Source organism: Acomys minous (genome assembly GCF_964271855.1).
Source record: "Acomys minous genome assembly, chromosome: 1".
Lineage (NCBI taxonomy): Eukaryota > Metazoa > Chordata > Mammalia > Rodentia > Muridae > Acomys > Acomys minous.
The window spans coordinates 150,017,855-150,039,544 of record NC_140483.1 but is presented as its reverse complement, the minus strand read 5'-3'; the positions used below and the strand labels follow the sequence as shown (position 1 = coordinate 150,039,544).

The following is a 21,690-nucleotide window of genomic DNA, read 5'->3' as shown; positions in this document are numbered from 1 at the left end:
GCTGCAGTAATAGAACTCATATTTTAGATAAGGCAGGAAATCCCTTCTGTGATTTCTAGCCAAAATTACTATGACTGAGCTATTTGCTTTGACCACTATCATTATGAATAAAGGAACATCTCAGCACCTGCAAATAAGAACAAGCACACACAAACCTGTCCAAAATCAAAAACAAACCAAAACAAAAAAACAACTGTTCAATAACCTTCACTGCAATTCCTCCCCCATCCCTCTCATTTGATTCACCAGGTCTCAGTGAGGAATAGCGGCTCTAGCAGTAATGAGGAAGCAGCTAAGAGTGTTCTACAAAAGCCGCGGGTGCCAGTCACCTCCTCTAATAGCACTTCTGAATAAATGAATCCATACTGTTTAGTTACTGGTTCAACAAACGGAGTTATGCGAAAGAGAAGCTACTGCTGACTGTTACCTAGCAGTCATGTGCACATGTGCCGCTTTCCACTTGCTTTAGATTGTCTTAGTATGAACCACATTTTATAGATGAGAAAAACACCCAACAATCTTAAGTATACTTTTCTAAAATTAACAGAGCTAACAAATGTCAGAACTACATACAATGCAACACAGCAACTGAATTATTTATTGACATGGAAGGCTACTTATGTTATATAAATAAAAAAAATAGCCAGAATTACAACAAATAAAAAATGTTTTGACTGCTGAGCTATGGTGGTGCATGCACTTGGGAGGCAGAGGCAGGCGGATCACTGAGTTTGAGGCCAGTCTGGTCTACAAAGTGAGTCCAGGACAGCTAAGGCTAACACAGAGAGACCCTGTGTCGAAAAACCAAAAAACAAAAGTTTGGCTGTCAATATTTTATAATTATTCTTTTAAAATTTTTATATTTCTTAGCCGGGCATGGTGCCTTTAATCTCAACACTTGGGAGGCAGAGGCAGGTGGATCTCTGAGTTCCAGGCCAGCCTGGTCTGCAAAGCAAGTCCTGGACAGCCAGGGCTTTTACACAGAGAAACCCTGTCTTGAAAAGCCAGAATAAATAAATAATTTAAAATTTTTATATTTCTTAAACATCTCTACTCAAAATGAGTGCCTTTCCAATAAACATATTTTTTTTAAGCTGAGAATACAGAAAGCTGCATAAAAAATGTATGCCTATACTATTAGTAGTAAAGTATCAGAACAGACACTGCCAGCTAGGAAGATAGCTTAGCTGATAAAAATGGCTTGCTATGCAGGCATAAAAAAAAAAAAAGCTTGATTGCAGATCCCTCAAAGCCATGACAAAGTAGGGTACAGTGGCATGTCCCTATCACTCTAGGGCTGTGAGGGTGGTAATGGGTTGATCCCAAAGGTTCACTGGCCAGCTCTGGATCCAGCTAAAGACCCCATCTCAAATAAACAATGTGAAGAATAGAAGAAGACACATTACTCAGCCTGTGTCCTCCATACACTAGTGTGTGCACATATATATGCAAACATGAAAAACAGGAGCGCAATTCAGAGTTCACTTAAAAATAAAAATGTAACACAGTCGTCAGCTTGATTTTTTTTTTAAATGACTGCTTTGTGATATAATTTCTTAAATGCAGACCTTACCTGTCAGCTGGTGCAGGGCTGGTAGCCACTGGTGTCTGTGCTGGCTTTTCTGCAGGTTTCTCAGACTGAGTTGCACTAGCAGGTGCAGGTTCAGAAGATGCTGTAGTTGAGGCTGGAGTAGTAGATGCAGGTGTGGGAGTGGGAGCCAAAGCAGGGGTAGGAGTTGGAGCTTGAGCCACCACGGCTGCTGTGGTAGAGCTAACTGCAGTAGTGGTGGGAGTACTTGATTGCTGAGTTGTAGCTGGCACTGGTGTTGTCACTGCTTTGGGCTGGATGTGGTAAAAAGCCAAGTAAATAAAAGGCATTATGTGATCACTCACTGTACTACAATAGCTACATGATCAACCTAGTAACAAGTAACCAGTGCAACTAGAGAGATGGCTCAGTGGTTAAGAGCACTCACTGACTGCTCTTCCAGAGGTCCTGAGTTCAATTCCCAACAACCACATGGTGGCTCACAACCATCTATAATGTGATCTGATGCCCTCTCCTGGCCTGCAGGTGTATGTGCAGGCAAAGTGCTATATACATAATAATAAATCTTTAAAACAAACAACAAAACAACAACAACAACAAAACACCAAGTAACTTGACCATAATTTTTGAATGGATAATAAAAGATCAACATTAGCAAATGAAAGGAATTTACTGCTCCTCAAAATTCCTAAGATAACTGACATTACCTTAACTATCAAGTGCAATTAGCATTGGACAGTCATTTCGGTCTTTACAACTCAATTTGAAAAAGAACCCCAAAAAGTCAGTTTTAAATATAGAATACACGTGCCCCAAAATGCCATATAGTTTTTTTTACAAATCTTTACTTAAGCATCTTGCTTGTAACTTTAAAGTCTATATTGCCACTTAACAGCACTACCAAAGGAGACTGCAGTCTAAGTAGACTGTCTAAGGTCACTCCAAATATGCTTTATTCTGGGAGGGGAAAAAAACTGCCTACTGACTATAAACCAACAACAGCTGTAAGTAAACAAAGGACTAGAAACATATACACAGCAAAACAATGTATGATCATATACTTGGTAGTTCCTCAACCAAAAGCATAGCTATAAAGCCTTCTATGCAGCAAATTAAATTACACAGGCATTAAAAAAATCATACTGAATTTCACTCTATCTGAACCCTATTAGTATTCAGTCTACTCAGCTCATAACTTTTCTGTAGACTTAAATCAACTATTTTAACAGAAGATGGGATTAAAATTGAGCAGAGTCTCCCACAATCCCAAATCAAAAGCAGTGAGCTGAATTGTGTCTTGTTCAACATGAACTAATAAACTATTGGAGGAAGCTAACCAACTAGTGTGGGCTCAAAAAAGCCTTTAAAACACTGCTACCATATACTCCATTTTCCTTTTTGTAATTCTTTTTTTTTTTTTTTTTTAAGATTTATTTATTCATTATGTATACAGTGTTCTGCCTGCTTGTACTCCTGCATGCCTGAAGAGGCCTTCAGATCACATTATAGATGGTTGTGAGCCACCATATGGTTGCTGGGAATTGAACTCAGGACCTCTGGAAGAGTAATCAGTGCTCTTAACTGCTGTGCCATCTCTCCAGGTCCTCCTTTTGTAATTCTTAACTGCCAACTTAACAGTGTGAAGATTATTGTTTGTATTCTCAGAGAGGGTCTCGCTGCCTCAGCTTCCTGAGTGCTGAGGTCCTAGTAACACACTGCCACCGTCACGCCCTGGTACCTACCTCTTTAAAGTAATTAAGGTTCTAAATCTGCAATGAGATAAAAGTCCTTCACAATGATTATTCTGAATAAAATGGAACATTACAAATATACAGCTTTTGATTTTTTTAAGCATTAAAATTTTATAATAACTAATCTTGAGAAATACGTATTCGTATTAATGCATTTAATTACTTGTGAGCTATTTCTGAAAAGTAGGTCTAAATACACAGCACCATGAAAGTGTTCCGCTGCTTTGATCTTTTAAGTGATAGGCTTCTGGCATCTATTCCTCAAAAGCATAATCCATCCCAAGACCTTTATACTCTTTGCTACACTGATGAGAATATTGAAGGAAATATAGCACAACTACCCTAATGTGGGCTTATCCTATTATTGTCCCCTGTGCCATCATGAATAAAGCTAAATAAAAAGGAAAGGACATGCTACAAAACAGATGAACCTTGTGGCACTGTGCGAAGGGAAATAAGCTAGTCATACAAAGCTAGAGTTTTAAGAGTATGGCTTTAGTTTGGAGAAATGAAAGTTTGGTTGTTTTTGTTTTTTTGAGACAGGGTCTCTCTGTATAACCCTGGCTGTCCTGGGCTCGCTTTGTAGAGCAGGCTGGCCTCGAACTCACAGCAATCCTCCTGAGGGCTGGGATTAAAGGCATGCGCCACCACGCATGACAATACATTTTAGTTCTAACAGTGTTCTCAAATTCCTGGCATGTTACTCTTGAGTTGCAGGAAAAATAAAATCAATCTTAAAAACTCCAAGAAATTTCGAACATAATTTTAATAATCTTCACACTGTTACTCAGTAGCTAAAACTCATGGTTGATGAATAAAGCACAAATTTAGCAGTGCTTGCAAAGAACAGCCTAGAGAATTTTCAAACGATGAAACCCAAAAGGTAAAAATGCTCATTTCCCAGTAAGGTAACAGTTTTCCACAGAATCACACATGGACACTGCTCATTTAAGGACCTATTCTGCATTGAAACTGTTATGCACTGCCAAGCGGCGGTGTCATTTGCCTTTAATCCCAGCATTTGGGAGGCAGAGGCCAGCCTGGTCTACAGAGTGAGTCTAGGACAGCCAAGGGTAAAAGTTACGCACTGAGAACAAAAGACTTACACAGGAAGTACACTATATGTGAACCATATATGTAAGGTAATTAGTATGAATTTTATCTTTTATTATCTTTTCTTGTTCTCCTTTCTGTACCTTAACTATACTCACATATGTTTACATACATGAATGTACACAATAAGCCAGCATCAATGAGGGAGAACGTCTACTTTTTTTCTTTCTGAGCTGGAGTGACCTTGCTTAAAGCATCCAAGGTCTATCAACTTTTCTGAAATTTTTGTGGTTTCAGTTTTCTTTAGAGTTGATTAATAATCCATTTTATATGCAATAGATTTTCATCATCCATCTCACTATTTCCTACTGCTCTTATTTAATATTCTATGACTTTGGAGGAAACTCACATTTATTCCACTACTAGTCTTTGATAAATCAACCATCAACTTAAACTTGCTTTCATTATTACAAAGAGTGTTGCTGTTTGCTCCCTCCCAAGCTCAGGCATTTAAACCCTGAAGTCTTACTGTTTTTAGACAGCATCTCACTAAGCAGCTCTGGCTGGCCTGGAACTTACTAGGTATAGCAGGCTGGCCTAGAATTAGAGAGCTCTGTGTCTGCCTGCAAAGTGCTGGTATTAATGGTGTGTGCCACCACATCTGACATAAACCTGAAAGTCTTATGATAAACTAGTATGAGGAGGGTAGAATTAAATCTGACTGTGGTATTAGAGGAAGGGCCTTTCAGACTACATGAACAATTCTAATGGCTTTCTAAGGACAGAAGAAAAACTACAGGCTGATAGAAATGTACAGGTGTTCCCATCATGACAACACCTATAAGTGTTTTTTTGCTTTTTTCGAGACAAGGTTTCTCTGTATAGCCTTGGCTGTCCTGGACTATTATTGCAGTCCAGGCTGGCCTCGAACTCACAGGGATCCACCTGCCTCTGCCTCCTGAGTGCTAGGATTAAAGGCATGCAACACTACTGCCCGGCCCAATAACACCTTTTCTACTTTACATTTCTCCTTTGGATATTTTATTACAGCAATGAAAAGATGACCGACAGTGTGTTGCTATTTCTCAGATTATCTTTCAATAAGCAAGTATACAAAGTCCTCTCTTTAAGGAATCCATGTTGACGCTCTGTGTGTGTAGGCATGCATGTGGAGGCCAGAGGCCAGATGTCAACTCTCAAGGGCCACCCACCTTTAAAAGTCTCTTATTGGCCTAGAGCTCACCATGCGGGCCCGATTAGAAGACCACTGAGCCCCAGGACTGAACCTGTCTGCCTCCCCGTACTGTGCTTACAAACAATGCATGTGATCACATGCTTTTAGTGAAGGCTCTCTGGAGAGACAGAACTCAGATTCTTCGGCTTACAAGGTAAACAAGCATTTTACTGGATGAGCTTTTCCCCCAAGCCCTCAAGCTCTATTTCATAAAATTACCCAATATATTTCACCTTCATAAATCACAAAACACTTCTCTCCAAGGGAGAGGTGGCTCAGCAGCTAAGAGTACTGACTGCTATTTCAGAGGTCATGAGTTCAATTTCTGGCCACCACACGGTGGCTCACAACCATCTATGATGCAATCTGATGCTCTCTTCTGGCCTGCAGAGGTACATGCAGGCAGAGCATTCTATACATACATAATTAAATAAATCTTTGATGAGATACTCTCAAAATCATTCTACTGCTGGGTGTAGCAGAGGCAGAGACAGGTAGGTTGCTGAGAGTTCAAGGCCAGCCCAATCTACAAAGTTGAGTCCAAGACAGCCAAGATCCTGTCTCAAAAAAACTAAAATCATTCCATCATTTCCTTTTTATTTTCTAAAACTCTCATCTCTTCACTGAAAACTAAAGTTGCATTCATTTCATGCTTTTCTTTTTCTTTTCCTGCCATAAGCCTGTTAGGTCTAACACATAACTTACCCACTATCTGAAAGGCTGTATATTAAAAGCTAGAGTGAAGACATTAATTTAATTGCTAAGAAATTTTAAAATAATCACATGATTATTTTATTCTAATCGTATTCTAGCACCTCTTTTTTAAAGCAGAGTGAACATAGTTTAAGGAAATGAGAGAAAAAACTCTTATCAAGGGCATCTCTATGTAATGGTCCTAGTTGTCCTGGACTCCTTTGTCAACTGGATAGCCTTGAACTCAGAGATCCGCCTGCCTCTGCCTCCTTGGTGCTGAGATTAAAGGCATGGGCCGTCTTATATAAAGATGACTTCAGAACCACAAATATCTAGTTATTGCCTTTGAAATGGACCATGGTAAATCTGCCTACATTTTGGAAAGTAGATAAATGCACCATGCTATTTATTACATAAGCTGTGTATGTTATGGAAATGCATAGATATTTTTCGCTGTGGACTTGGCCACTATTTTTGACATGAAGTACATGCATAAAGATAAGGAAGGGGCCTGAAACTTACTTTTGTCACCATAACCACCACAAAGTTTTTCTCATCGATTTTGTATTCTTTGAGAGCGGTATCATCACTGAGGATTTTACCTAATAATTCAAAGGGGAAAATGTTGTTTAAAGACACATTAAGCTTCGCCTTACAAAGAAATTACTCAATTTATCAGCAACATTAATTTTACCAAGTAAAACTTCTAGGAAAAACTTTAGCAACCAGATAAGATAAATATGAGTGGACTACTACTTTAAGAGCATCAATGTCTGATGGGAAAATGTCTACCATTAAATGCCAACTGATTTGATTTTTAATTCATTAACTAATTGTATCTAAGACTTAGTAGGCAAGAAAATTTGAGTAAGTCCTGAAAACAGGGAGATCTTAAAGACAAAGGAAACTAAAACATTTCAATTGCCTGGTTATCTGAGATGAGCAGCTTCCTATTCTGAATATCAAACACTTGATGAATCAGAAATGTTCCAATGTTATAAAAGCAAAATAATTATAAACAAACAAAACAAGTGAACAAACAAAACCTCAATAAAAACAGTACAATACACAAGAAAAGGGAAGAATCCCAGGACTCAGTGAGCACACTGCCAAAGATCAAGGAGGCCATGCTCAGGCTGACACACTGAGAATAGTCAGGACTCCTGGGAGTTTCCTTTCCCTTGAATTTAGTTATCCATTCCAAAGAGGCCACACAAAAATCCCTGAGTCTATTTTCCTGGGTTATCAGTGAGGCTGATTAAATTTGAATCTCCTAGTCTGAACTCTTAAGAATTTTCTTACTTGGGCCTCTTTAATTATCAATTCCAATAACTTGCATTTAATATTTTTTGATCCTATCATGGGGGCCTTTTGATGGTTGAAACAAAACAAACCTTCATTCTTCAAATTTGGTAGCTTAGGAAGACGTAAAACTTGTCTTTAACAGGAATGATTTCATGCACATTAGTCAACTAGTATATAATGTCTTTATAGATTAAAAGCAATGACACTCAGTTTATGAATGACACCGAAGTCCGTCACAATGCTCACAGACTAAGTAATTTCACCCCATGGACACAGGAAGCAAATGTGCAAAGAGAAGACTGAATATTAAGCTGTAATTAGATAACTATTTCTTACTATCATTATCTATGCAATCATGTTCCTGACGGAGTCACTTTGAAAATACTGTCATTTCTAAGACAACATTTCTAAAACTAAAACAATGTCAAACAGGCAAGACATGGCAATTAATCAAAATTGAATTCATACCTGCATAGATTAACTTCTGACCTGCTACTGGAAAGGCATCTTTCCCCTTTTCAGATTCAATCTTCTCTTTCAATGCCTTTACCTAGAGAAAACATTAAATATAATAAGAAAATTAAGCCTAAGCAAAAATTACAGTGTACACTGAAAACACATTTTAATTAGCACTTTAAAGATCTTGTCTTTCCAATATTTTGCTCAAAGACCTGCCCTGTATTATTAGGTGCCTGTGGCATGAGCTTTATTTTTTATCATGTTATATATACATAGACCTAAGGCATGCATGAAGCCTAGATTCAATCCCCAGCAGCATAGACAAACATCTAACAAAAACTTCTTTATTTTGATTTAACCAATTCAAAACAAAAATTAAATTTCAATTTAAAGGTTTTATTTCACAAAATTTATGACCTTATCAGTCAAATTAAGAAATCCCTTCTACAGCTGGGCATGGTGGTACACGCTGAAGGTTGTGAGTTTGAGGCCAGCCTGGTCTACAAAGTGAGTCCAGAACAGCTAAGGGTACACAGAGAAACCCTGTCTCAAAAAACCAAAAACACCCCCCAAAAAAACACCAAAACAAATAAAAACAAAAAACCACCACTACCACCACCACCAAAAATCCAACCAACCAAAAACATAGTTCTTAAAAAAAAAGTCTCCAATGTTTGTAAAAAGAAAAAGAAATGCCTTCTAAACTAGGCATGGTAGCACATGCCTTTAATCCCAGCACTAAAGGAGGCAGAGGCATGTGGATCTCTCTGAGTTTGAGGCCAGCCGGGTCTACAAAACAAAGTGAGCCCCAGTTAGAAAAGGCTATGCAGAGAAATCCTGTCTCAAAAAACCAAAAGAAATGAAAGCCTTCTAAGATAGACATGGTGGCACATGCCTTTAAACCCAGCACTAGGGAGGCAGAGGCAGGCACCTGGTCTACAGAATGAGTTCCAGAACAGCTGGGGCTGTTACACAGTGAAATCCTGTCTCAAAAGACAACAGAACCAATGGGGTGGTGGTGACGCACACCTTTTATCCCAGCACTCGGAAGGCAGAGGCAGGCGGATCACTGTGAGTTCGAGGCCAGCTTGGTCTACAAAGCGAGTCCGGGATGGCCAAGACTAACACAGAGAGAGACCCTGTCTTGAAAAAAGCCAAAAGGAAAAAGGAAAAAAAAAAAAGATCTCCCAGTGAGCATTTTCTTAGTGATTCCCAGGGGAGGAAGAACCCATGGTAGGTGGTACCATCCCTGGGCTGGTGTTCCTGGGTTCTATAAGAAAGGCTAAGCAGTGAAGAGACATCTGATTTATTTGTTTGCTTTTTGTTTTTTCAAGACAGGGCTGATTTTTATTATAAGGCCTGGGGATGTGAAACCACAGGTGATGTTTACCTGTGGCCCACCTCAGCCTGAGACCTAATCACTGTAAAACATAATAGTTCTTATGACCCTGCAAGCTCAGGAGAAAGAAATCTCTATAAGTACCTTTTAAAAAAAGAAAGGCTAAGCAAACCATGAGAAGCAAGGCAGCAAACAGCACCTCTTTATTTATGGCCTCTGATCAGCTGCTGCTTCCAGGTTCCCCCCTGCTTGAATTCCTGTTCTGATTTCCTTCAATGAAGAACTACAACCTGTAAGTCTAAGCCAAATAAACCGTTTCCTCCCCAGCTTGTTTTTGGTCATGGTGCTTCACAGCAACAGAAATCGTAAGACAGAGCTCAAGCCTGCTCTGCATGGACTCCAGACCAGCTGGAGGTGCGAAATAAAACCCTTACTTTGAAAGAGGGGGGAGAAAGAGAGGGACAGGGAGGGGGGAGGGGAAGATAGGCCCGAAGATACTCCCAGAGTCAGCAAAATGGCTTCGTAAAGGCACTTGTAGCTAAACCCGAGGCCTTGAGTTTAATTCCCAGGACCCATTTAGTGGAAGGAGAGATGTGACTTCCATAAAGTTGTTCTCTAACCCTATACCATGACAAGCATGCACACAAAACGGCAAAATGAACAAAAGCCTTTGACCCTAAGCATTCTAAGAAACAAATACAAATGCATCAATACTAAAAGCAAGTTTCTTATGTTTCATTATAACCAATTCAAAGATCAACAAGACATAATGCCATTTCCCTGCTTGTGTTTTTGATGCCCATCAGAGGTGGTTCCAAGCTCAGCAAAGGCTGAGAGCCGCTGGACTACTTAAATATTGTATTTAGACCTCTTTTAGCACCAGTCTCACCTATAATGGAGGGCTGGAATGAATGACCTTTATGGCATTTCAATTCCTAAAAAAAAACTGGTGTGGTAGTACACGCCTTTAATCCCAGTACTAGGGAGACAGAAGCAGCCATCATCTCTGAGTTCGAGGCTAGCCTGGTCTACAAGGAGTTCCAGGACAGCCAAGGCCACACAGAGAAAACCCATCTCCAAACAAACAAAAACCAAAAAAGCCAATGTCATCAACATGGCCATACAACTCTTGGCAAAGTATTTCCTGTGGCAGGGGGATATTTGATCCCGTTGTGAACCCCAAGGTTGTGAACTATAATACCCTGTTTCTTGTTTGGTGTGGTTGAGCCCTACCTTTAATCCAAGAACTTTCTCTTTATTGTAAACAGGTGATTGTGCTGTCTGTACACCGGATTTAATAACATCAAGAGGAGGAGGATCGAGAAGCCAGTGGACGGGGATTAAAGAGTAGGAGGGACTTCGAGTTGAGGGGCATTTAAGACAGCATGGCTAAGAGGCTTTTTAAGCTTTGGCCTTGGGTTTTTTGGCCTTTTCCTCCTGGACTGTCGGCTGAGCTAGTGAACTTTTTGGGCTTTCTCCTCTGAGAAGTGAGCTGAGTAGGAAGGTCAGCTGAGTGTTTTCTCAGCCTCTGTGAGTTAGCAGGTTTTTTCCCACTCCAGTATCTGGCTCCTGAATCTTTATTGGTAATAATGAACATCTGAGATTTTCGTTCTTTTCCCACTGTTCTAAAGTTCACAGGTAAATATGAAACGATTAAACAAAACAAAAACCTCAGAACCTCAGGTGTGGTGGCACATACCTATAATCCCAGCACTCAGGGAGGCAAAGGCAACCTTTCTGAGTCTGAGGCCACCTGGTCTACAAAGTGAGTCCAGGAGAGCCAAGGCTACACAGAGAAACCCTATCTTAATAAAGAAAACAAAACAACAACAACAAAAACCCCAAAACACCAGAAAATCATCTCAGCATCAATAAACTCAGAATATAAATTACATGTCATTATCCAATTTATTATACTTTCCCGTGACATAAAATTATGGTCGGTGAGGTCATAATTTAAGTCCATAACCTCTTTAACAACTTTGATCTACCCCTACACTAAGTCATTAGTTATCTTCTTATGAGAAAATTCGTTTTAATTTCCACTTTCCCCTCATTGGTATATATTCATTGCACATGGTACTGGGTTACATACGGACATTTCCATACAGGTATACAATGCACTTAGGGCATGCTCTGCTCCCTCATATCTTCCCATTTGGGACACCTATTCCCTTTTTTCTCTAGACAGTTTCGCCTCTACTTTCATGTCATATACATATATTGATTTATCTTCATCAAACTTAGAGTCCACAAATGAGAGAAAACGTGTACTATTAGTATTTCTGGAACTGACTTTATTGTTTGTTTGTTTGTTTTTGTGTTTTGAGACAGAGTTTCTCTGTGTAGCCTTGGCTATCCTGGACTCACTTTGTAGTCCAGGCTGGCCTCGAACTCACAGCGATCCGCCTGCCTCTGCCTCCCGAGTACTGGGATTAAAGGCGTGTGCCACCATGCCCAGCCCCTGGAACTGACTTTAAATATGGTTTTTGGGGGGATATTCTCTTGGAGATCCAGCTCTACCGTATCTATTATTGGTTTGAGATAAAATTTGTACTATTTGAGACATACTTTCAGTCAAAAGGATTAAGTTTTTATCAATGTAATTACGACTTTCGTAAGTGAATTTGTTTTTACAGACAGGGTTACTCTGTGCAGCCTTGGCTGTCCTGGAACTCTCTCTGTAGACCAGGCTGGCCTTGAGCTCACAGAGCCACCACATTTGGCTTTAAATATGGTCATCTTGAGTTGTATCCATTTTTATGCAAACAATGTAACTGTTCTTTATGCCCAGACAAAATTTTCTTTACCCAGTCCTCTGCTGACAGGCACCAATGGGTGGCTCCCTAACAGCTTTTGTGAATTAGTGCCACAGCAAACACTCAGTCAAGTATCTCTGTGACGTGTTGACTTAGAATGTTTTGGGAAAATAGCCAGGCATGGTACAGCTAGGTCATATGGTAGATGTCAAAACGTTTGAGAAGTGGCATTTAATATGCTGAATTACTTGCCCAAAGTCAACTAAATGGTAAGGCAAAGAACAACTGGCATGTTGTTGGATGGCTTGGTGTTCTGAATGAGACATGTCCCACTAAGTTTGCCTAAGTAGTTGAATACTTGGTCCCCCGTGGTGGTACTGTTTGGGAAGGTGTGAAACCTATTGGACGTGTGGCCTTGCTGGAGGAAGTATATCACTGCGAATAAGTTTGAAGCACTACGGTTTTATCCCACTTCCTGCTTTCCCTCTCTGCTTCCTGTGTGTGGATGAAAACACAACCTGCCAGCTTCCAGTTCCAGAAGTCTTGCAGTGCCATGCTTTCCCATACTTTACTCTTTCCTCTTGGAACCATGAACTAAGATGGTCCCTTTTAATAGTTGGTTTTGGTTATGGTATTTATCACAGCAACAGAAAAATAACAAAATTAGATATTAAGTTTATGGAAAAAGATTGTATTTGCAAGTGATACTATTTGGAAGCCACAAATGAATTACAAACTAATTACAAACGGGGTCCCTCTGAGTGAACCCCGTTTCTAGAATACAAAGTGCTTTTGAGCTTGTGACAATGAATTTCTTGCTCAATTGTGGTCTACTTTACATACTGAAGCACAGACATTTTAAAGGCAATGTGCCTGCCACTGAGCCAGCAATTCAATGCAGAAGAGTCTCCCATTGTCTTTCCAAGGCAGACAGATACAGTTTTAACACTAAAACCTGAAAACCAGCTTCAACACTCATCAAGCTTGGATAGCGGATTACTGCACAAATATTCATTTGAATACTTGTGGGTGTGTGGATGAATATTTACAAAATTGTGAAAGGAAAAAACCTAGTGGCTGTACAATTTCTTTTTGAAAACAGACCTAGTATCTGCAACTACATGAAAGGCAGAGTCTAATGAGACTTACTCAACTGAGGGAAAGCTTCCACTTTACGATAACAAGCCTAAGTTACTAAGGAGAAAACTAGAGTTTGAAATAAAACATAGCCTTGAACACTTATTAACAATATACAAAACATTGCATTTTTATATTTAAAAAGAGAAGCAATTATCATTATATAATCCAAATTTCTAAATTTCTCCTCCAAAGTAGTTTCTGCATAATTACAGAAATGTATCAGGTGTCTATTGCTGGGCAGTGGTGTTGTACACCTTTAACCCCAGCACTTGGGGATGGGGGCGCAGTAGCAGCCGGATATCCCAGTTCAAGGCCAGCCTGGTCTACCGAGCAAGCTTCAGAATAGCCAGGGGTATACAAAGAAAATGGGGGTGAGATGACGACACCACGTGGGACGTTGATGGAGGCTGTCTACCAAGTTCAATGAAAACAGGAAGACTGCAACACTGAACTCAAGTAAGAGTATCTCTCCTAACCAGCAATTGGTGGTAGAGCACTACATGAGAAGCTACAGTAAACAAAGACAACCAATCCTTCAGGCACTAGATGGTTCTGCTATCAAGCAGGGCAACCTAAAGCTTGAACCCCAGGACCCAAATGGTGAAAGCCGAAGAGAACCAATTCCCAGAGGACCCTCTGATCTCCAGATGAGGGATGTGGTATTTGTGGACAAATAAATGCAACTATTTTTAAAAGCAATCTTCATTGAAATCATTACCCAAAGGTTTTGTTTGATTGTTTTGCGAGGCAGGGTTTCTCTGTGCAACAGCTCTGGCTGTCCTAGAACTAGCTCTGTAGTCCAGGTTGGCCTCGAACTCATGGAGATCCACCTGCCTCTGCCTCCCAAGTGCTGGGATTAAAGGCGTGTGCCACCATGCCCTGGCCTGCTAAGGCTATTATTTAAATTCTGGATCTATTATTTTTCCCACAGAAACTACGTAAAATGTTCCTAAGTCGATCTATAAACATGAATTTAATTGCTTTTAAAATAAATTCCAAGCCAGGTGTGGTGGCGCATGCCTTTAATCCCAGCACTCGGGAGGCAAAGGCATGTGAATCGCTGTGAGTTCGAGGCCAGCCTGGTCTACAAAGGGAGTCCAGGATGGCCAAGGCTACACAGAGAAACCCTGTCTCGAAAAACCAATAAATAAATAAATAAATAAATAAATTCCAGAGGGCCGGGCGTGGTGGTACACGCCTTTAATCCCAGCACTTGGGAGGCAGAGGCAGGTGGATCGCTGTGAGTTCGAGGCCAGCCTGGTCTACATAGTGAGTCCAGGACAGCCAAGGCTACACAGAGAGACCCTGTCTCAAAAAAAAAAAAAAAAAAAACCCCAAAAACAACAACAAAAAAATAAATTCCAGATGTTATGATTTTAACAAGATCAAAGCAGATAGAAACAGAAGTGTAGGGCCAGGCCTTTAATCCCAGCACCTGGGAGACAGAGGCAGGCGGATATCTGAGTTCAAGACCAGGCAGGTCTACAAAATGAGTCCAGAGGGCTGGAGAGATGGCTCAGAGGTTAAGAGCACCGACTGTTCTGCTGTTCTTCCAAAGGTCCTGAGTTTAATTCCCAGCAACTACATGGTGGCTAACAACCATCTGCAATGTGATCTAATGCCCTCTTCTGGCTTTCAAACACTGTATACATAATAAATAAAATCTTTTAAACAAACAAACAAACAAACAAAAAACAAAATGAGTCCAGGACAGCCAGGGCAATTTCAGAGAAATCCTGTGTTGAAAGACAGGGAAAAAGGGGGGAGGGGGGAAGGAAAAAAAGAAAAGGTGAATTCCACAAAAATAAGCCATCTTACTGTGTGGGTCACAGGAACTTACCTGCTTAGTTAACCAAAGCAGGGGATAAGAAACAGTCTTATTCACTGTTGAGCATCTAAGCTTTGATCACATACACCAGTCATTTGCAGATCTACCCCCACTGCCTGAATAAGCTTACATGATGTTTACTCAGAATTGAGCCTGGCTTCACTGCCCAGGTGTTTGTAAGGAACAGATGGCACATCATCATTTGCTCTAGCACATTTCTTTAAAAAGAAAATTCCATACACTACCTATCCTAGAGATCAAATTTCAAGTCGGAATGGCAGCTTATACCCTTCAAAGCTACTGCACTGACAATGTCGGGCTGAAAGCGTACCATTTATACAAGCTTTTCTTTTATTTCTTTTCTCTTTTTCTTTTTTGTTTTTCGAGAGAGGGTTTCTCTGTGCAGCCTTTGCTGCCCTGGACTCTCTTTGTAGACCAGGCTAGCCTCACACTCAGAGATCTGCCTGCCTGTCTCCCAGAATGATGGGATTACCGGTGCGCACCATAGTATCCGACCTTACATAAGCTTTTCATAGAAAGGATCATAAGAATTATCAAAATAAAAGAAAACTGATGAAAGTGGGATTTTTATTTTAAAAACAGCACAACTTCTTCCACAATTTACTATACATTTTATGTACCGAATTATCTGATTTTTCACATCAACTTTAAGGCAAGCAGGTAATTTATAATATTCCCTTTTTAAACTAAAAAGATCTTTTTAAAGGAAATACTGTCCTCAAAGATAAAAGACAAGTGGACAGATGGAGAGCAGGGGTGAGAGAGACACTTCTCTAAGAACACTGTCTAGGGCACTTGGAAGAGAGCAAGACATGAAAAACAGTGAAACAGACGCAACGATTTTTGAGTTTTGCTGTAAGGTGGAACCAAGAAGCAAAGCCATAGCTCAAGGGGGACAAAAGAGGAAGGAGGTTTTATTAAGATGAGGGCAAACATCTGCATACTCTAAAGCTGGAAACCCGGAGAAGCGGAGAGGCTGGGGTCTGAGTATGAAATGTTCCCGGCGGGTTCATGTATTAACAACATTCTGCTACTGGTAGCACTATTTTGGGAGATTCTGGAAACTCTCAGGGAGGAAGCAAGTTAGTCACTGGAGGCATTCCTTTTAAAATCTAACCTGTAACTTCTACTCTCTGCTTCCTGATTCCATGAGGTGAGCGGCCTGCTCCTCCAGTAGCTCCGGCTGCCATGTACCCAAGTACAGGAGGCCAAGAGATTGTGAGATGAAGCCTCTGAAACCATGAGAGAAATAATCACCGCTCCCTCATGTTACTCTCTTGGATATATTTAGTCACAGACACACAAGATGACTAATATAGGTGCCCCTCCCTTTCAGGACAGGATATAGTGAAAAAATGCAGGGACTAGTTTTAAGTGGTACATCCATAATAGATAGGCATTTACAATTTTTTAAAAATGTTTAGCTGGGTGTGGGTGCAAATCCCAGCACTGGGGAGGCATAGGCAGGCGGATCTCTGAGTTCGAGGCCAGCCTAGTCTACAAAGTCCAGGACAGCCATGGCTAACATGGAGAAACCCTGTCTTGAAAAACAAACAAAAAATTTAAAAGCCACTAACAAGTAGGTAATTGTAGTAGTCTTGTAGATGTACTGTCAAAATTCTCAAGAAAAATCTAGGATTTTTAGCTGAAAATAGAATAGAAATTAAAATCTTCCTACAGCAGTGGGAGAGGGAATGGATTAGAATGAATGTTAGTAGGCAACTCATGACTTTGAGACAAGTCGCTGCAACTAAGTACTTGTCAGGCTGCACCAGTACAAGTGGATACAGCCAGGGGAATTTTACAGCTTCCAGGGATTCTTAATGGAGAAGAATGGTATAGGAACAGGACCGTCTGTCAAGCACTGCTGACAGAAAAATTCTATGTACACATTGTTTCAGATGCACAGAATCATCAAAAATGCTATCATGTAACACTTTCCATGCTGTGATGAGGACAGAGCCCTGGCTGGATAAGCTGCCCAAGGTCACAAATCAGCTATTTGGGCAGGACTCTGACTCAGGTAGTCTGGCTTCTGGTACGCTATGCTGAGTATTTAGCAGTGACAACATACAGAACTTACTGACAGGCCGGCTGGTGGTGCACACCTTTAATCCCAGTACTTGGAGGCAGAGGCAGGTAGATCCCTGTGAATTGCAGGCTAGCAAGTCAAGGACAGCTTGTGGAGGTAGGACATCTCTCAGAGTGGGCTTTAAGAGTGCATGGCCTCACTACATTTCCAATTAACTCTCTCTACTTCTGTAAGTATATGAAATATGGTTTTGTTTCTTCCCTTTTCCTGCTCTGGCCTTCTGCTGCCATGTCTCCCCAACCACTACGTATGCTCCCTCTAGAAGCACAAACCAAAATACACTTTCTTCCATAAGCTGCTCTTGGTCATGAGTGTCTTGTCACAGCAACAGAGTAACTAATACTTCTCAATACTACTGAAGCTGAAAAACAATAAAGACCACTGTGTACAAAACAAAAAAATAAAGGGTAAATGCTGGGCGATGGTGGCGCACACCTTTAATACCAGTACTCTGGAGGCAGAGGCAAGCGGATCACCGTGAGTTTAAGACCAGCCTGGACTACAAAGTGAGTCCAGGAGTGCCAAGGCTACACGGACAAACTGTCTCGGAAAAAAACAAGAAACAAAACAAAACAAAAAAGGGTAAAAAATACAAGCTGGGCCTGATGGTGCATGCCTTTAATGCAGCACTGAGGAGGCAGAGGCAGACGGATCTGAGTTCCAGGCCAGCCTGTCTACAAAGAGAGTTCCAAGACAGCCAGAGCGAAACAGAAAAATCTTGTCTTGAAAAGCAAAACAAGGGGCTGGAGAGATGGCTCAGAGATTAAGCACACTGTCTGTTCTTCCAAAGGTCCTGAGTTCAATTCCCAGCACCCACATGGTGGCTTACAACCATCTGTAATGAGATCTGGTGCCTTCTTCTAGTGTGCTGGTGTACATGAAGGCAGAACACTGTATACATAAATAATAAATCTTTAAAAAAAAAAAAAAAAAAAAAGAAAAGCAAAACAAAGACATGGTCTTCCTTTCTAAACAGTGTTTACCTCTAGTTTATAAAGCCAAGAAGTACTGTGCTCAAGTTCGTATTTTTCTTTTCTTTTTTGGTTTTGTGATACAGGGTTTCTCTGTGTTGTCTTCCTTGGCTATCCTGGATTCCCTTTGCAGACCAAGCGATCCACCAGCCACTGCCCCCCTGAGGGCTGGGATTACAGGCATGTACCACTGCTCCCAACCAATTTCATATTTTTAAAACCATAATAAGAGGGGAAAAGATAATGAATACAGGGGCTGGATAAATAGCTCAGCGGTTAAGAGCACTGACAGCCAGGCGTGGTGGCGCACGCCTTTAATCCCAGCACTCAGGAGGCAGAGGCGGGCGGATCGCTGTGAGTTCGAGGCCAGCCTGGTCTACAAAGTGAGTCCAGGATGGCCAAGGCTAACACAGAGAGACCCTGTCTCGAAAAACAAAACAAAACAAAACAAAACAAAAACAAGAGACCTGACAACTCTTCCAGAGGTCCTGAGTTCAAGTCCCAGCAACCACATGGTGGCTCACAACCATCTATGTGATCTGATGCCCTCTTCTAGCCTACAGATGTACACGTAATAAATAAGTCTTTAAAAAAGATAACGAATACTATCTGCCCATAGCTACTCTTCTACTTGCGCACATGCCATCACTTCAATCCATCTTCTGGCTCCACTTCTATTAGGATGCTGCTCACAGGGCCAGTAGTGACCTATAAACCGCCCAAACCAACAACCAGGACTGGTTTTATCAGGGGAGAGAATAGGGCTAGACTCCCTGCAAGCCGGGGGATTCAGCCTAGGAAGAGGTACAGAGAGATGAAGATTCAGTTAGAGCAAAGAAAGAACTAAAAAGCAAGTAACTTCGGGATTTTGGCAAAGATGGAGTCAGGATAACAAAGAGGGTTAAAAACAGACATAAACTGTTCAAATTGTATTGCAAAGCCTTATAAACCAACATAAAAATCTCAATTATTTGTGTGATAGCTGACTTAAGATAGAAGCTAAGTGAAAAAAAGTTTAATAAAAATAACATGAACATTTTACCTTGCAAAAATACGTCTCAATTCCATCTCCAATCCTGGCCAAAGGTTTAACTACTTAAAATTACTGCACAAGCACCTACCTGACCCACCTGCTTTCTTTCTTGTCCATCTTAGTACCCGTTCCCGATTCAGGATCAGGACATCTTTTTTTTTTTTAAGATCATAAATGAGAGGCAGGTGGTTCATGACTATAATCCCAGCATTCAGGTAGATAGGATTGCCATACGCCTGAGTCCAGCCTAGGCTATAGATTAAGATATGGTCTCAAAAAACGAGGGAAAAAAAACCCATACAACTCATAAACAATATCCTACACAACAGCCCAGTGCTCTAAACCCTAGTCTAACTCAGGTCCTCACTGCTACCTCAGAAACACTGGCCTTTTAGACTTCCATAACACATTCTTAAAATACTAACGTCTGGGGTGCTTCTGAAGAGATGGCTCAGCAGTTAAGAGCACTGTCTGGCCGGGTGTGGTGGTGGGCACCTTTAATCCCAGCACACGGGAGGCAGAGGCAGGCAGGTTGCTTTGAGTTCTTTTGAGGCCGGACTGTTCTACAAATCGAGTCTAGGACAGCCAAGGCTACACAGAGAAATCCTGTCTCGAAAAACAAAAACAAAAAAAAGCACTGTCTGCTCTTTCAGAGGACCAAGTTCAATTCCCAGCAACCGTGTGGTGGCATCTATCATGAGGTCTGGTGCCCTCTTCTGGTGTGCAGGAGTACTGCAGACAGAATACTGTATATGTAATATATAAAGAAAACTAAAAAATAATCTTTTTTAAAAATCTTTAAAATTACAAAAAAAAGAAAGAAAGAAAAGAAATCCTAAGGTCTGTATTCTAAAGGTTCCCCGCAGAAATGTGCCTTATGATCAGATCTCAGCTTGTTTTTCATGTCACCTACTCCAGAAAGACCTTTCTGGACTTGAAGGCAACAACTCCATCAAAGGCTATCACATCATCTTGCTCTGTCAGTTTTTGCAAAAGAACTCAATAACTGAAAACACAAACACACACACACACATACACACACGAGGCGGAGGAGAGAATGAATCAGAAACTTCATAGTTTACTGGTAGATTTTAGTGAAAATCTTTACTAAATGCCTACCAAGGAAAATAAAAAGCCTACTGTGAACATAGAAAGAGCAAAAGTCTCAGAAAAGCCAAATCAGAATTTTCTATCCTACTGTATCTGCTCTAAATTCCAAGAATTCTTATAATATAATGGCAGTTTAACAGTTACTATTTTTATGTTTTAACAATTTAGAAAGCACTAAATCTAGCACTGACTATATCGATAAATAAATAAATCATAACAAAAACAGATTTAAAAACAGTGGCTATTGGGAGGCAGAGGTAGGCAGGTCACTGTGAGTGCGAGGCTGGTCTACAATGAGAGTCCATGAGAGTCCAGGATGTCCAGAGCTGTTACACAGAGAAACCCTGTCTCAAAAAACAAAAAACACAAAATAAAACAAACAAACAAAAAACCTAAAAAAGTAATGGCTAGCAAACATTGTGTACAGAATAAGAACTAAAGCATTTATTTTATACCAATCCCCAAAATTGTAAGAAATAATCAAAGGGAAGTAATTCTTTGTAAATGACTATATTGCAAAGTGTTTACAGATATAAATATCTTTATAGTTTTGTTTTTAATCAAAATCATATTAAGGCTAACAAATGCCTCAGCAGGTGATCTGGGTTCTATCCCAGTTATTTTTATATATATATATATATATATATATATATATATATTCATTCTTGGGACCACATGATGGAAAGATAATACTGATTCCTCCTAGATGTCTTCTAACTCAGACACATACCATGGCACATACACATCCCAAATTAATGCTTGTTTATTTTTTCTGGCTTTGTAAATAGATTTATTTATTCATTACATATACATTATTTGCCTGTACACCAGAAGAGGACACCAGATCTCATTAGAGATGGTTATGAGCCACCTTGTGGTTGGTGGGAATTGAACTCAGGACCTCTGAAAAAGCAAACTGTGCTCTTAACTGTTGAGCCATCTCTCCGGTGACTCTTTTTACTATTTCATTACCTCAAATTTTATTTATTTATTTATTTATTTAGGTTTTTCGAGACAGGGTTTCTCTGTGTGCCAAGGCTACAGAAAAATCCTGTCTCGAAAAAAACCAAAAGTGTGCACCATCACCGCCTGGCCAAAATTTCTTTCTTTCTTCTTCTTCTTCTTCTTTTTTTTTTTTGGTTTTTTGAGACAGGGTTTCTCTATGTGGCCTTGGCTGTCCTGGACTCGCTTTGCAGATCAAGCTGGCCTCAAACTCACAGCGATCCGCCTGCTTCTGCCTCCCGATTAAAGGCATGCACCACCAAACCTGGCTCAAAATTTATTTCTTAATCTGCATGTTCTTAGCAGTTTAAATCAGCAGCAAGACTATTGAAACAACTAGGAACTTTGTTC

The 21,690-nt window shown here is 40.4% G+C and overlaps 1 protein-coding gene across 1 annotated transcript in view; it reads right to left on the bottom strand.

Moving 5' to 3' along the window:
• RAD23B (RAD23 homolog B, nucleotide excision repair protein) overlaps positions 1 to 21,690 on the bottom strand; it is a 39,236-nt gene that overhangs the window by 12,863 nt on the left and 4,683 nt on the right. Inside the window, exons 2-4 of the mRNA XM_084783174.1 lie at positions 8,054 to 8,135; positions 6,803 to 6,882; positions 1,574 to 1,842 (exon numbers count right to left, since the gene is read on the bottom strand). Of these exons, the coding sequence (XP_084639300.1) occupies positions 1,574 to 1,842; positions 6,803 to 6,882; positions 8,054 to 8,135 (431 nt within the window). The remainder of the gene's footprint in view (positions 1 to 1,573; positions 1,843 to 6,802; positions 6,883 to 8,053; positions 8,136 to 21,690) is intronic.